Raw genomic sequence first — 15,878 nt, 5'->3', positions numbered from 1 at the left:
TGGTGAGCCTGGTCATGTGCGGCGAGACTGCCTGAAACAGGGCAAGCCGATGGATTGCAGTGTGGGGAAAACGGCTTGCCCGTTAGTCAGCATGGTTGCTGTGGGTGTATCCCAAGCAGAGTCCTCCCTGTTCCAGGTGCTGGTACAGTTTGAAGGCTGAGAGATCTGGGCCCTGGTTGATACTGGCAGTGAGCTCACCATGTGGAGGAGTACTCACGTGTTTACTTACCTCTGACTGTTCAAGACCGGTCATTAAAGTTGGTAGCAGCAGTGACCTCCAGACCACCCTATCCACTGATCCTGGTCCGAGACTTTCCGTTGCTGCAGGAGCTGGTTACCTGGCATGACACCAACAAACAACTCAGGGGCCAGAGACTACAAAGTTTGGCATCCTGGAGAGATGCTGCCGGTCCTGAACCACCCCTTGAGACTGAGTCTTAGGCCCAATGGAACCCAGTTGGTGAAAAGATATCACTAAAGGACTTTGGAAGAGATCAACGCGATGATAGCAATTTGGTACACACCTTTTGAGACTGTTAAAGTGGTTAATAACAGGGTAATTGATGCTTTGCCATCAGAGGGTATACCCTACTTTGTTTTGAAAAATGATTTGCTATATCTTGTTGCTACTGTACAAGGCAAAATGGTAGATCAGCTCTTAGTTCCCCAAAAACTGGAGCGGTTGGTATTAGAAGCCGCACATATGCATTTGTGTGGTGGCCATCTGTGGGAGGAGAAAACACTCCAACGCATTCCAGTTAAGGTTCTTTTGGCCCAGCAACTATGCTTCCATTAAGAGGTATTGTCAGGAATGCCCAGTGTGCCAGAGGACAGCTCCACGGCCAGAGTTTTGGGCTCCACTGGTACCCCTCCCTATAATTTCTGTGCCTCTTGGTATGGGTCTGATAGGGCCAGTGGAAACATCTGCTAGAGGGCACCAATACATATTGGTGGTAGTTGATTATGCCACCAAGTACCCAGAGGCTATACCTCTGCACAATATGAAATCTGGCTCCATTGTCAGAGAGCTATTAACCATGTATACCCGCTTTGGAATATCGAAAGAGGTCTTAATGGACCAAGGTGCACCTTTTTGTTTCTAGACTCATGAAGGATTTATACCGGCTGCTAAAAGTAGACTGGATTACCACCTCAGTGTACACCCAGCATGGCCTGGTAGAAATATTTAATAAAACCCTTAAGAAAATGATAGAGGGCAGTGTCTAAAGAAAAACAAAATTGGGATCTGCTCCTACCTTACTTAATGTTTACGTCAGAGAGGTACCCCAATCCTCTACAGGATATAGTCCCTTTGAGCTCCTTATGGGAGACAGCCCAGAGGAATTCTAGATCTATTAAAAGAAGGGTGGAAAGACCAACCATGCCAGGACCCTAATGTCATTCAGTTTGTGGTCCAGTTATAAGGCCATCTAAGGCAGATTGCGCCACTCCTGAACAAACATGTGGAAAGGGCCCAACAACGTCCGAAGCCAAGGTATGACGTTACCTCAGTCAACCGGTCCTTTAATACGGGAAACAAAGTGTTAGTGCTGGCACCCACCACAGAAAGCAAGATGTATGCATAATGGCAAGGCCCTTATGAGATCATAGAGGCAGTGGGACCGGTCAATTACAGGGTCCAACAGGAGGGTAGAAGGAGGGGAGGTACAAATCTACATGTCAACCTGTTAAAGCCCTGGGAGGAAACTGCCAGTCAGCCCTCTTTGGTAGCTAAAAAGGTTCCAGAATGCCAGGTGCCCAATGAAGTCACGCTTACTCCTGAACATAAACTGGAAGTGGTGAACTTGGTGAAACCCTACCAAGATGTGTTTTCTGCCATTCCGGGGAAGACACAGAGGTACTTGTGACTTATCTGGGCGCCCGATGTTGAAATTGTATGCCAGTACCCTAAGCATGCGATTTGATGCGATTTGACGCAATTTCCCTTGAAATTCCCTTGAAGAGAAAATCGCTGTTGCATTGTATGCTATTGTATTGCATGCGATGCGATTTGATGCGATTTTAATATGTACAGGCACCCAGATGCCTGTTTCATATGTGAAATGGCCCCCCAGACCCCATTTTTTATTGTATACCCACCCTGATGGCTAAATGACCCCCCTTGTTAAAGTCACCCCACTATCAACGCCAACCCGAAGCGTGGCGAGTGCAGCGAGCCCACGAGGGGCGGCGGTACGCGTCCTCCGACCTTTTCATACCCCCACAATCCACGTCGGCGTGGAGTTGACTTTATATAGTGTGGCGAGCGCAGCAAGCCACCGAGCCCGAAGCGTGGCGAGCGCACGTGGATACCTTCACAGGTATCCGCATCCCCTCGCGGTGCTCGCGGCGCTCACCACGCTTCGGGCTCGGTGGCTCGCTGCGCTCGCAACACTATATAAAATCAACTCCACGCATACGTGGATAGTGGGGGTATGAAAAGGTCGGAGGACGCGTACCGCCGCCCCTCGCGGGCTCGCTGCGCTCGCCACGCTTCGGGTTGCCGTTGATAGTGGGGTGGCGTTAACAATGGGGGGCATTTAGCCATCAGGGTGGGAATACAATTAAAAATGGGGTCTGGTGGGCCATTTCACATTTGAAACAGGCATCTGGGTGCCTTCACATATTAAAATAGCGTCAAATCGCATCCCATGCAATCTGATTGTATGCGATTTGACGCGATTTTTAGGTGCGATGAAGAAAATCGGGCGCCCAGATAAGTCACAAGTACCGACACAGATTATCCAACATGATGTTGCGACTCCACCCAAGGTGGTCATTAAACAAAAGCCATATCGCATACCCGAAGCAAAGCGGGCAGCAGTAAAACAAGAGGAGGAAGAGATGTTACACCTAGGGGTTATTTGTCATTTGTTATTACTTGATTTGTCAAAAGGTTATTGGCAGATTCCGTTAACAGAAGCTGCTAAGGCAAACAAAGCCTTCTCTACCCCAGAGGGCTTATTCCAGTATAAAGTACTCCCTTTTGGTTTACATGGTGCCCCAGCAACCTTCCAGAGAGCTATGAATAAGTTGCTGCGGCCCTACAGGGCTAATGCAGCTACATATTTAGATGACATTGTTATTTTTAGCTCTGATTTAGAGTCACACCTACCAAAGGTAGAAGCCGTTTTAAAGTCTCTACGGGCGCACTGGTTTACCGCTAACCCTGAGAAATGTGCCATTGGTATGGTGGAAGCCAAGTATTTGGGTTGTAGTGTGGGCAGAGGACAGGTTAAACCTCAGCCTAGTATGGTAGAAGCAGTCCTCACCTGGTCTAAACCTAAATGTAAGTCACTGCTTAGGACATTTCTTGGTCTGGTGCGATATCGCAGGTTCATTCGAGATTTCGCCGCTAGAGCAGCTCCACTAACCAAATGTGTTAAAAAAAAAACAGTTCCCAGACAAGAGAACGTGGTCTAGACCAGTTGAAACTGCTTGGCAGGATTTAAGATGAGCTTTGTGTACCCAATTTGTGTTACAGACGGATGCCTCTGGGGCAGGATTAGGAGCAGTCCTCTCCCAAGAGGTAGCCCATCTGCTACATTAGCCATAAATTATTGCCCAGAGAGCGCAAGTACTCAAATATAGAGCAGGACTGCTTGACCATGAATTGGGAAGTTGAGTGATTAAGATATTATTTATTGGGCCAAGAGTTTTTGTTGGTCAGAGATCGTGCACCCTTACAGTGGATGCATACAAAAAAAGAGGTGAATACTCGTGTGACCTGTTGGATTCTGCCTTGCAGCCATTTAAGTTTGAGGTTAGGCATCGTCTGGGGAAACAGCACCTCATTGCCAATGCCCTTTCCAGGAGTTTTGTAGGTCCTGATCCTCCTAGAAACCCTAAGGTGAAGCTAGAGGAGGAGGAGGAGGAAGAAGGTGAGCAACCTCTGGAAAGTGGTGGAGGGCTTTGTACATGGGCGGATTTCACAAGTAGAGGTGGGCGAGGCAGAGAGCTCGTCTGAAAATTGTGTAGCTTCACCAGGGTGGTTAAAGCTGAGGAGGAGGAGTGTGGCAGGGCCAGTATTCCCCCACATGAAGTAATGCAGAGTATCTAGACCAGGTTTTGGTAGCAGGAGCAGAATCCTAGGTGTAATCAGCAGCACCTGGTATTTCCTGATATACGTGTTTCCAGGGCAGAGTCACCTTGCTCTTGATGGTGGAGTATCTACCTGAGTCATAGGTCGGTGGTGTTAGCATAGGGACTTTTGGAGCCTTTTAAGAGTCTGCAATGCTGAGAGAGCCTGTATGCTACTGCCTGTAATACTGACTGCATGTGGAATGAACCTGCTATGCTGTAACCTGCTGTTTAGAATAAACCACAAAATCGTCATCTGAGACTCTGTGTTTGTGACCCTTGTCACAATAGATTTATATATAAAGAGGTATAGCTTATTTTCTAGGCATATTTATAAGCTGTGGATTTGGGGGTGGTTTCCGTGGCAACACTGAGAATTCATTTTGCCTTTGTCCGCCAAAGTAACTTTTTTTTTTTTTTTTTTTAAGCATTCAATTGCTCTTTTATATTTAGGATCTCTATTGCTAGATATTAAAGCACATAATGGTTAACATTCTATCCTATGTTTTTGTTTTTTATGGATTAATGGTATAATGACAATGGATTTTTCATCTACATATAAATGGCCTAATATAAAAAGTTGCAGGCAATTCAGATTAAAAGGCAAATCTCACTATTGTTCGCATGCTGCAAATGTCAGAGCCTGTATACGCAGCTTAGAGCAGTTATACACCATTCTGCCTCTGCTGCGTCTCATACTGCATGTGCCACAGCCCGCATATGCATCAAAGACCAGTTACACATCATTCTGAGTCAGCTGCGTCTCATACTGCATGTGTCACAGCCTTCATACACTGCTTAGAACAGTTGGGCACCATTCTGAGTCAGCTGCGTCTCATACTGCATGTGTCACAGCCTGCAAATGCATCAAAGAGCAGTTACACATCATTCTGAGTCAGCTGCGTCTCATACTGCATGTGCCACATCCTGCATATGCATCAAAGAGCAGTTACACATCATTCTGAGTCAGCTGCGTCTCATACTGCATGTGTCACAGCCTTCATACACTGCTTAGAACAGTTGCGCACCATTCTGAGTCAGCTGCGTCTCATACTGCATGTGTCACAGCCTGCATATGCATCAAAGAGCAGTTACACATCATTCTGAGTCAGCTGCGTCTCATACTGCATGTGCCACATCCTGCATATGCATCAAAGAGCAGTTACACATCATTCTGAGTCAGCTGCGTCTCATACTGCATGTGTCACAGCCTTCATACACTGCTTAGAACAGTTGCGCACCATTCTGAGTCAGCTGCGTCTCATACTGCATGTGTCACAGCCTGCAAATGCATCAAAAGCAGTTGCACATCAATATAAATACAAACGGAGAAGTGGCGCTTGGATGATGAAAGGCAATACATATATTACACAATTTGAATGATCATAGGATAATAATAAACATAAAAACTATTATAATAAAATTGACTCTGACCATAAAAGTTCTAAAGTATTGCCATTAATGTTCCATTCCTATTATGCCGGCAATGGTATTTCAATAAAAAGTCAAAAAGAGGCACAATAGTCTGTATAATATATGACTGATTTATAATAAGCAACAGTGGAAAACCAGACGGTGAAGGAGTGGCTGGCTGGTTCGGATGCATTACTTGCGATCGATTGTAATGGAGATGGGGGCTGTAGCACATACAGCATGTGCCACAGCCTGCATACGCTGCTTAGAGCTTGTAAGGACCATTCTGAGTCACCAGCACCTCTGCTGCTTCTCATTTATGGCTGAATGTGGGCAAATAGATGGTAACAGGGCAATCCATTTGATCGCCTGAACCAAAGATGGCTCTGGTGTAAATGCAGATGACTGCTCATACAGGTGGTAGGGCTGGAGGGATTTGGTCGACCTAAAGATGTCGCCAGTCAGGTTGACACCACTAAGTCAACATACTGCAAGGTCCACAGGTCATTAGGTCGACATGGGGTTTTTCACAGTTTTTTGAGCAGGCAGTATTTCATGCTCTGCCATCTACTAGTGCGTGGTGGGAGAATAAAATAGTGTGCCGAGCGATGCGAGGGGATGCGGTGCACTTAAAAAACTGTGTCCATGTCGAATGTGTTCACATTCGGGTAAAAAAACAGTGGAAAACCCCATGTCAACCTCTTATTTATTTTTATTTTTTGAGGGGGGGGGGGGGGGTTAGGCTTCAGGTTATGGGGGGTGGGCTAGCATACTTATCCCATGGGTGTCGTGATTCTGTATGGTCGGAATGCCGCTGTCAGTGTTCTAACTTCAAGCATTCTGTACACATCCCATGTAAGCTAATGCTCCTTTCCAATAAAATGGCTCCAGGACATGACAGTTGAACTCACCATATATCATCTCTTTCAGAAGTCTCTACAGTGAGATACAACAAAGTATTCTACATAGCATTCCCATAACTATGGCGCACACATGGGGCATTGCTTTTGCAACTGCATTGCTGAGCACATTTATTTGGTGCACAGATTTATATATATACAGTATATACTGTATATCACATACAAATATAGTATATTGTTGTGTGCTTATGCTTCTTGTTATGTTTGCTTTTGAGGGTATTTTTTAAACAATGTAATTGGCATATCCTTGTTATCTATCATCACATCCTGAATCTTCGATTTCCCTATACTCACCTTAGCCTTTATATTACCTTTCACATTTCTACTTCGCCCCATCTCAAACTGCTGATCTCTTAATCTGCTCCTGTTTTTAGTTTTTGTGCCTTTTGCTTTGATCTCCCAGCAGAAGGTTCTTAGATCTTTTGATTTTTTAAAAGGATTTGGATGTAGATAATGAATATAGGAATATTTATTTGTAAAATACCTGTTGAGCATATTAAGGTGTTCATCGGTTTCAATTTGTCGCTAAATTCACGAAGACTCGACAGGGTTAACGCAAAGTATGGGATCTAGCGTAGTAGTGGCAAGGTTCGGATGGGCTTTTTGTAACCAGAGCTGGACTAACCGGCCATGGAACATTCATCTTGCTGCAGTCACGTCAAACAGCCCCTATTGGCATCTAATTCGTGTTAGTAGTCTGGCATCGGGCATCTATTTTTCTTAGTTTTTTTACCAAAAAAATGCATAGTAGTCGCAAAACAGTGTGAGTAGGACCACATGTGATACAATGTAGTAGCCACAGCTTTTTCACAGCTTTTTTGAGGGGGCTAATGCAGGTTGTGTGTGTGTGTGTGTGTGTATATGAGAGAGCGGTTTAGCTTGGCACTCTGGATGAAGAGAGGTGCCATTCTATAAATCATAACATATAGCACAGTTCAAGAAGAACAAACCAGGCGGTTAGATTTATCAAATAAAATGAAACCAACTTCAGATGCGGCCCTCATAGGCTTGAAGTAAAGATACATTTCAATGAAAACCAATGCACTGTAATGTATCTATGTATCCAGTGGGGAGGTGCATGTATTGTACCACTATATCACCATCTAGATGTGTGAGGCAGAAGTGGAGCAGTGAAAACTCTTCCTCCTGGCGATCCAGTGGTAAAGTGCAAAGTGCATCAGCGCTTACTTTGACCTGCACATCTTGTAGATGATGAACATGCTGTAGTCACTGGTTTCTTACATAAAGAAGTGGAATCCACGTACACGTGTGCTGATACGACTTCTCCACTGTAACACTTAGTAAAACATCGAACTCTCCCATACCCAGGCACAGACAAAACCTTTATTTCGAGTTCCATTGTTATATGGTTGTGTCTGTGCACATATAGATTTAAGAGAGAGGGAGAGAGATATTCCTTTTGTTAGAGGAGATAACCTAGAATTCGTGTAGGACAATTACTTGGCATGGTAGAACTATTGGCAGAGAAATGGAGATAATTACAGTGTGAACTAATTTATCAGACACAAATATAACACTGATAACTGGCTCACGCGGCACTCGCAGCCTGATAAATAGTACAGCAGTCATGTTCTAGTGTTCTCTTCCAGCTCGCTTGGCATTCGCCGCGTGCCTATGTGATTTATAGTTTCAAGTCTTAAAAATGTTCTAATAACCATTTGGTCACGTAAATTAGCGTCCGTTCTAATTATCATGTCTTTCCATTAGTCATTATCTGCCCTATACGTGCCCTTGTGCCATCAGGATGTATATTATTAGGCTTCCTTGTTTTGTTGGATTCCTTTTTTACCTTTTTTTAACTTGATTTCAAATTGCATGTTCTAATTTTCATAAAATTATTTGTATATGTTTGGGTTTTTAACTGGGCAACATTAATATTTATGTGGACAGAATGAGTGGGCATGGAACTTGCTATAATACATCGTGCCAAGTCAAACTTACCAGTTCTCATGTAAGTAGTCTAGTACGCCTAATTGGCAGTAAAGGGGTTACCACTGGTGTATATGTAAGATAGCACACGCTTCCACATGGATACAGGAGACTGGATTTTCCTTCTGTTATCTAGAGAGGATTATTGAGAATGAGTGTATCTAGGTCTACATCATTTCCATATAATTCTATAACCACACCAGTCCATCCTACAGGACTCAGGATCGCTTGAAAAGTGATAAAATGGAGAGTAATAAAGTACCAGGCAATCAGCTTCTAACTGCCATGATACAGGCTGAGTTTGAAAAAAAAAATTGTTAGGAGATTATTGGTTGGTGGTTTATCACTCTCCACTTTATCACTTATCAAGGCTTAGTACATCTCCCCCTACAGGTTGTCTATACAACAACTAAATGCAGTACGGTGCCACAATCTGATGCAGGCTCTGCTGATGGGGAGCTTTGTAGATTAGATTGTTGCTCCTTGGCTGTGTGGGGTATTAATCTTGATGCTTTATCTATCCCACATGTGGCAAGACCTATCTTAATGAGATACAGGGGTGTATCTTACTAGTACTCTTGCTGGGCAACAGGTAGGTTTCGTATTAATTGGGTAACGCGATGATGACCATGAGTGAAACATCACACTATTGGATGTTTTTACCAGCCACTAGTGCACTTAATAAGATACCGGCCCAGAAATATACGTTCAGCTTGTTCCCAAAAATAAAGGGCAGTTAAAGGGTGACGATGTTAGCTAAAATATTAGTACTGAACGATGGTGTCAGGTCTAAGCCAATGCTATAGTGTAACCATGGGATGCTCTAAATGAGCAATAAGAAAAAGGATTTCTTCAATTACCGCATGCTGCTTATTATGTAATAAATTTGGCCTGATATTTTTGTGAATAGAGAACGTTGCCAGAAATATTTGGCAGCTGTCACTGCACTGAGGCACTTTTATATGTAGATATAAATATATGATCTAATATTAGCATATCATATTCATGCTGTGTATTATGGTTTTATTATATATACTGTGTTTTAAGTGATCTGCTCATTCATTGTTTTTTTTTGCCTTTAGATCTCCATTTAGAAGAAGTCTCTGATTGGCCCGGGGTGAACCTGAGATTGGGACAGGTGTCAGGGTTAGCACTGGACCCCAACAACAATTTGGTTATTTTTCACAGAGGTGACCACATTTGGGATGAATAGTAAGTGAACTGTAAGAGGAAAATGATAAATGCTCAGTAGAACACGTAGACCTATATCATTCTGTAGTCAGTGCTGTCTGCCTCATTTCCATGGAGCATGTACATACATTTGCTTGAATAGATCAGGCAGTCTTCTACACAAAGAGGGGTCACTGTTTGCTGATACCAAACCTGTATCTGCCTGCAACTGTTTGAAGTTTGTTGGGTGTTGATTTTGCCTCCTTGTGGCATGAGTGATGGAGTAAGGGAACAGAAGGAGCAGGTAAGTATAACAGGGTGGCTGTGCACTTGCTGTGTATAGCTGGGTTGAAGTCACAGTAAAGATGCCTGACAAGAGCCAGGGTCAGACTGGGACTAAAAATGTGCCCTGGCATTTAAAACAGCCAGGCCCACCTTGCGTCAGCATCTGGCTCCTGGCATAGGGAGTAATTCATGGGGTAATTCTAATAGTGCGGCTGTGAATTTCAGCGGTCAGTTAAGCTGCTGCCCTGCTCTAGGGAAATCTCACCTTGAGAATGAATCTGCTTGTGGTGTGAATGAATGCGCACAGGTGCACATGCGTTCACACCCGTGCAAATATGTCCAAAATCCTATCTACTGATATCTACATCGGGCATCGCAGGTGCCACATAGCCTTAGACTTAATCTGTGCTGCGATAATAAACAGGCACATCCGGGCTGGAGCTAATGTCACACACTCTCCCCTAAGCCAGCTTGGCACACCTGTGATTTCCCTGACACTCCCAGCAGTCCATTTCCACCCCCACACCGTGACAATTACCTTGCGAACGGAAATAGTTACCGGAGTTCATCACATCACGGCCTCGCGCATGAGTACTGTGACCCGCACTCATGCGCAGTGTATGGATATTCGCCCGCTGTGTGAATTCCCAGCCGTGCAGTCAGGTCTGAATCGGACCCATAGACTGCCTTCCTTACTATTCCTGACTCCTACTATTGCATACTGTAGTCTATGCTTTTAGAAATGTAATAAATATTAGCACAATATGTAAGAGAATACAATTATCTGTATTAAAATATACACAACAGATGATCACTGTGGGAATGTTTTGGGCTTAAGTGCTAAACACTGATTAGGTCACACCTCCTTGCACCAAAGGTGTGTGGCCTCTATATGAGGGATGTGGTCACATGGCATGCACCTCCTCCCCCTTTCATTACTCATACAGCATAAGAGGCAGATGGTTGAATATAAACATGAGCCATAAACACTGAAACCACAGCATAATGTGGGCGCACTGTGACATACACATATTAAAGATACACGAGAGCAAACATTTAAATGTCAAATAATATTATACAGAAACAGGCCTATACTACACAGCAGGGCCCCCAGTTCATAGTAAGATATGTTATGAACTGGGTTCCCTGCTGTGTGTCTTACTGGGGGCCCTGCTGCAAGACACATCATAGGGCCCATAATTCAAAGCATGCAACACTGCAGGAACACCAGTTCATAGAAAGGCACACGGCTGGACCCGCAGTTTCTAGTAAAACACCGTAGGATCCCCTAATCATAGTATGTTCAAAAGTGATAAAATAGAGAGTGATACACAGCCAGCCAATCAGCTCCTACCTGCCATGTCACAGGCTGTGTTTGAAAAATGTCAGGCAGGAGCTGATTGGTTGGCTTTAAATCACTCTCTGTTCTATAACTTTTGAAGCTTAGTGCATCTGGCCCTATGTTACACAGGGTTGGGATCATTTGGTCTATTGCATTATGGTCGAAAGTCATTAGGTCGAATCCATTAGGTCGACATGCTAAAAGGTCGACATGACTCTAGGTCGACATGGGAAAAGGTCGACATGATTCTAGGTCGAAAGGTCATTAGTTCGACAGGTCATTAGTTCGACAAGGTCATTAGTTCGACATTGTCTATGTCGACATTCACAAGGTCGACATGGGGTTTTTCACTGTTTTTTTACCTGAATGTCAACACAGTCGACATGGACACAGTTTAAAGTGCACTGCATCCCCTCGCATCGCTCGCTGCGCTCGCTATGCGTCGGGCACGGTGCCTCGCTACGCTCGGCACACTATTTTATTCTCCCACCACGCCCTAGTGGATGGTAGGGCATGAAATACCGCCTGTCGGCACATGTTGGCTCAAAAAACAGTGAAAAACTCCATGTCGACCTTGTGAATGTCGACATAGACAATGTCGAACTAATGACCTTGTCGAACTAATGACCTGTCGAACTAATGACCTTTCGAACTAGAATCATGTCGACCTTTTCCCATGTCGACCTAGAGTCATGTCGACCTTTTAGCATGTCGACCTAATGGATTCGACCTAATGACTGTCGACCATAATGCAGTAGACCAAATGACCGCATCCCGTTACACATATTAATGTCCATTGTTAAACATTATTGCACGTTTGCTAAAGGCATTGAGAAACATTGGTAAACAAACACTAATCAACCACTAGATAATGACTTACCTCAGTGATGCATGAGATCATTGATGACGCACCCACTTTAATTGGCTGTGGCCAGTGTAACCACCGGAATTGCGGCTGTAAATGACGTACACGCACTTTCAGCGTGCGTGTTAAACCGGACTGCAGCCGGAAATGCAGTTTTTATTCCTGATGCTGTGCACAAAGCTGAAAAACCTGGTAAACCCACATAAGAGTGCAGGGGGCTCTGTGAGGGGGGGCTTATTTTGAGCACTGATGAGAGAGAAAAATAAAGAGGGAAACAGGAGACACTGGCCAAAGTAAGTATACTGGTCAGAGGGGAAGGGGAGGTGTCACCATAGAAACTAACTAGTGTGTTGGATCAAACTGGGTGCAGGGGAAAGCAAAGCAGTTACTGGAGTCACAGTGAGTCAGTGACAGAGTAGCCTGTACCCTGTGTTTAAAACCGTGGGGGGTTCAGAGGACCGGGCCTCGGTTTGGTGGCCACTGGCAAACTGCAGTAACAGGAAAAGTTTCCCATCTACAGCAGATTCTGGCTCTGCTGGGTCGGCCAATCTGGCCTTCGGCACTTCTGGCATTTGATAAAATTGCCAGATGGCCAGTCAGGCCCTGCCTGGATCAATAATCAGAACTGATGATATTCATTAACCTGGACCATTTTGTTGCAGGTTTAAAAAAAAGTTAATTACCCATATCCCCTTCTTTTTTTTTTTTTTTTTTTTACCTAACCTCACCTCTATTTTTCTTTACAAATTTTACCATAAAGAAAAATAAAATACCGGTACTGTACCCCGGCCACAAAATACATGTTGGGAGATCTGTTGGCACCACACTAATACAGAATAAGAAAGACACTTTTGGTTACATTTGGCTAGATTACCTGAGCTCTTGCTATAATAACAATAATTGATCCAAAGATGCTCAAGTATCTTTTAAGATGCATCCATAAATGTTTTATCTATGAATCTTACAGCAATGGTCCCTATGCACGAAGCGATACTCAGCCACATTCTGAGCGATTTTACATAATTTTTACAAAGTTGCTCAGAAAGTGGCTGAATATCACTATATGTGTAGCCCACACAGTGTTGCGGGTCAGCAATGTAGAATTGCTTGTAAATTCATAGTGGTCGCTCAGAAGGCCCTGCACATCTCTGTGTGTGTGGTGGTCTTCTGAGCGATCACTTAAGCGGGTGTGACGCCAGCCCAGGAGCCGCCCTGCCTCTCCTGCCATCTTTATTCTGCGCTGAAGACTCCGTACTTGGTAAGTTTTTTTTTTCCCACTGTGCCACCAATGCTAGCTTGCATTTGGAGGGGTCTGACCCCACTATACCACCAATGTTTACTTGCGTTTAGGGGGGTTACCCCCACTGTCACTAATGTTAATATGTTTGGCGGTGGGCAGGGGCATTATATCACCAAAGTTTATATGTTTGGGGGAGAGGACCCCACTATATCACCTATGTTTGTGGGAGTGGGGGACACTATAGCCCTCTCCTTTAATATTTAGGGAGGGGGGGGGTACACTATAGCACCAATGTTTGATGGTGGGAGTGGAACACTATAGCACCAACATTTAATGTTTGGGGGGGGGGGGGGCACTATATACCAGTGATGGCTAATCTTGACACTCCAGCTGCTGTTGAACTACACATCCCAGCATGCCCTGCATCAGTTTTTGCATGGCCAAATAGTAAAACTGTAGCAGGGCATGCTGGGATGTGTAGTTCAACAACAGCTGGAGTGTCAAGGTTAGCCATCACTGCTATATACCAACGTTTATATGAGCCCTGCACACACAGAGATTTGTGCCAGAGATTCATATTGGGAGATTCAGCATGAGTGATTTTAAATCTCGAACAGAAAGTGTTTAGGCGACTTCCGGGGAATAAAAAAAGTATTCAAATTCACATATAAACGTTGGTGCTATAGTGTCGTCACCCCCCTCCCCCAAACATTAAACGTTGGTGCTATAGTGTCCCCCCCAAAACATATAAATGTTTGTGATATAGTGGGGGTCCCCCCAAACATATAAACATTGGTGATATTGTGCCCCACCCACAAACATAGTAACTTTGATGACAGCCAAATGCAAATGAATGTTGCTTGTATAGTGGGGGGCACCCCATCAAATGCAAGCTCGCATTGGTGGCACAGTGGAAAAAAATACTTATCAAGTTAGGAGTCTTCAGCGGCACGTTCTCATACTCTTACAGGTAGTGCAGAATGAAGACAGCAGGCCAGCTTCGTGTGCCTTCAGTGATCGCTCATGCAGAGATGTGCAGGGCCTTCTGAGCGACCGCTATGAATTTACAAGCAGGACTGTTCTACATCGCGGGGCCGCACATCCGAAACGCCCTGTGGGCTACACACAAAGCTATATTCAGCCACTTTCTGAGCGATTTAGTAAAATGATGTAAAATCGCTCAGAAGGTGGCTGAATATCGCTCGGTGTGTAGGGCCCATAATACCTGTATGTATATGAATTAGTCCCTGCGAGGCCTCTAGTGCAGATCCAGGGATCTGCATATCTATATTTCCCTTTATTGATTAACACTATGAAGAGAATAAATTTTTTTCTCAGTAAATATATTTGTAATGGTCGATAGTTAGGGATGGGACCGTTTTCTTTTTTTTTTTTTTTTTTATATTGTTTAGTGTTGCTGCACGGCAGGCAGAATTGCTGAGAATATCTGCGAAAAATAGATGCTAAGGCATATGCTTCCGTATTTAGAAAGCTTACTTAAATGCAATATGCTTACCGGCTTTTAATTGTGTAGCACTGTCTATATGTATTGTATTGTATCTCTGTATTTTTGTACTGAAACTGAATAAAAATTATAAAAAAAAAAAAATATATATATATATTTGTAATGGTGCTATTGCAAGGTCAGCAACAACCCATGCAATCCACACATGCAAAGGAATCAAACCACATATGTCCATTCATTAAGTTGTGGTGTGACACTGGGAAAAGTAACGCTTACTGAAATTAATTGAATACGTCATACAAAAGCCTTTGCTTGTAATGACCACTTCAAGAAGCCTCCTGTATGGAGAATCTAGTCCCATACATTGCAGGTGTGATTTTGGCCCATTCTTCCACAAAAACCATCTTCAAAGCTTGAAGCTTCCATGAGGTTCTTCTATGAACTCTGTTTGTTAATTTTTTCCATAGATTGAAATTGGATTCAAGTAAGGTGATTGGCTGGGCCATTCTAGCAGCTTTATTTCCTTTCTCAGAAACCAATGGCTTGTGTCCTTGACTGTGTGTTTGAGATTGCTGTCTTGCTGAAGTGTCCACTCTCTTTTCATCTTCAGCATTCTGGTGGATGGTAGTAGATTTTTATTGAGAATGTCTCTGTACACTTTTCCATCCATCCTTCCATCCTTCTCTGTAAAGCACTGTGGTGTATGTGAGTGCTATATAAATAACTTAATAAAGAAATAATAAATTCTTCCTTCAATCATATTAAGTATGACAGTACGGTATGCTAAAAAACAGCCCCACACCAAAATATTGATGTGTTCAATACTTATTTGACCTGCTGTAGGTATGTGTATAATATGAGCACTGTGACTCTGCATTCCCAATTCTCCTTTTGTGAAAATAAAATGTAGAAAACAACTATTGTGTCACACTACGTTCATAAATATAAGCACTGTAAATCAATAGGTATCCTGATCAGTCCATAGGAGAACAGGAGCAGCAAACAAGTACTAGTGCTGTGGCTGCTGTCGGTCATGATGATTGTGGTTAAGTACTTCAACATCAACTAAAGCTGATGCTCAAGTGCATAGAAAGGACACCTGAAATCAAAATGATATTTATCCTTTATTAGAGGTGATATTTTATTCT

General features: G+C 43.7%; 1 protein-coding gene across 5 annotated transcripts in view; it reads left to right on the top strand.

Moving 5' to 3' along the window:
• PAM (peptidylglycine alpha-amidating monooxygenase) overlaps positions 1-15,878 on the top strand; it is a 136,993-nt gene that overhangs the window by 101,332 nt on the left and 19,783 nt on the right. For all 5 annotated transcript variants that reach the window (XM_083151725.1, XM_083151724.1, XM_083151723.1 and 2 more), the window contains one exon: positions 9,446-9,575. In XM_083151725.1, coding sequence (XP_083007851.1) covers positions 9,446-9,575 — 130 coding nt within the window. The remainder of the gene's footprint in view (positions 1-9,445; positions 9,576-15,878) is intronic.

This window comes from Crinia signifera, chromosome 1 (genome assembly GCF_055691185.1).
Source record: "Crinia signifera chromosome 1, ASM5569118v1, whole genome shotgun sequence".
Taxonomy (NCBI): domain Eukaryota; kingdom Metazoa; phylum Chordata; class Amphibia; order Anura; family Myobatrachidae; genus Crinia; species Crinia signifera.
This window is presented reverse-complemented; position numbering and strand designations above follow the sequence as displayed.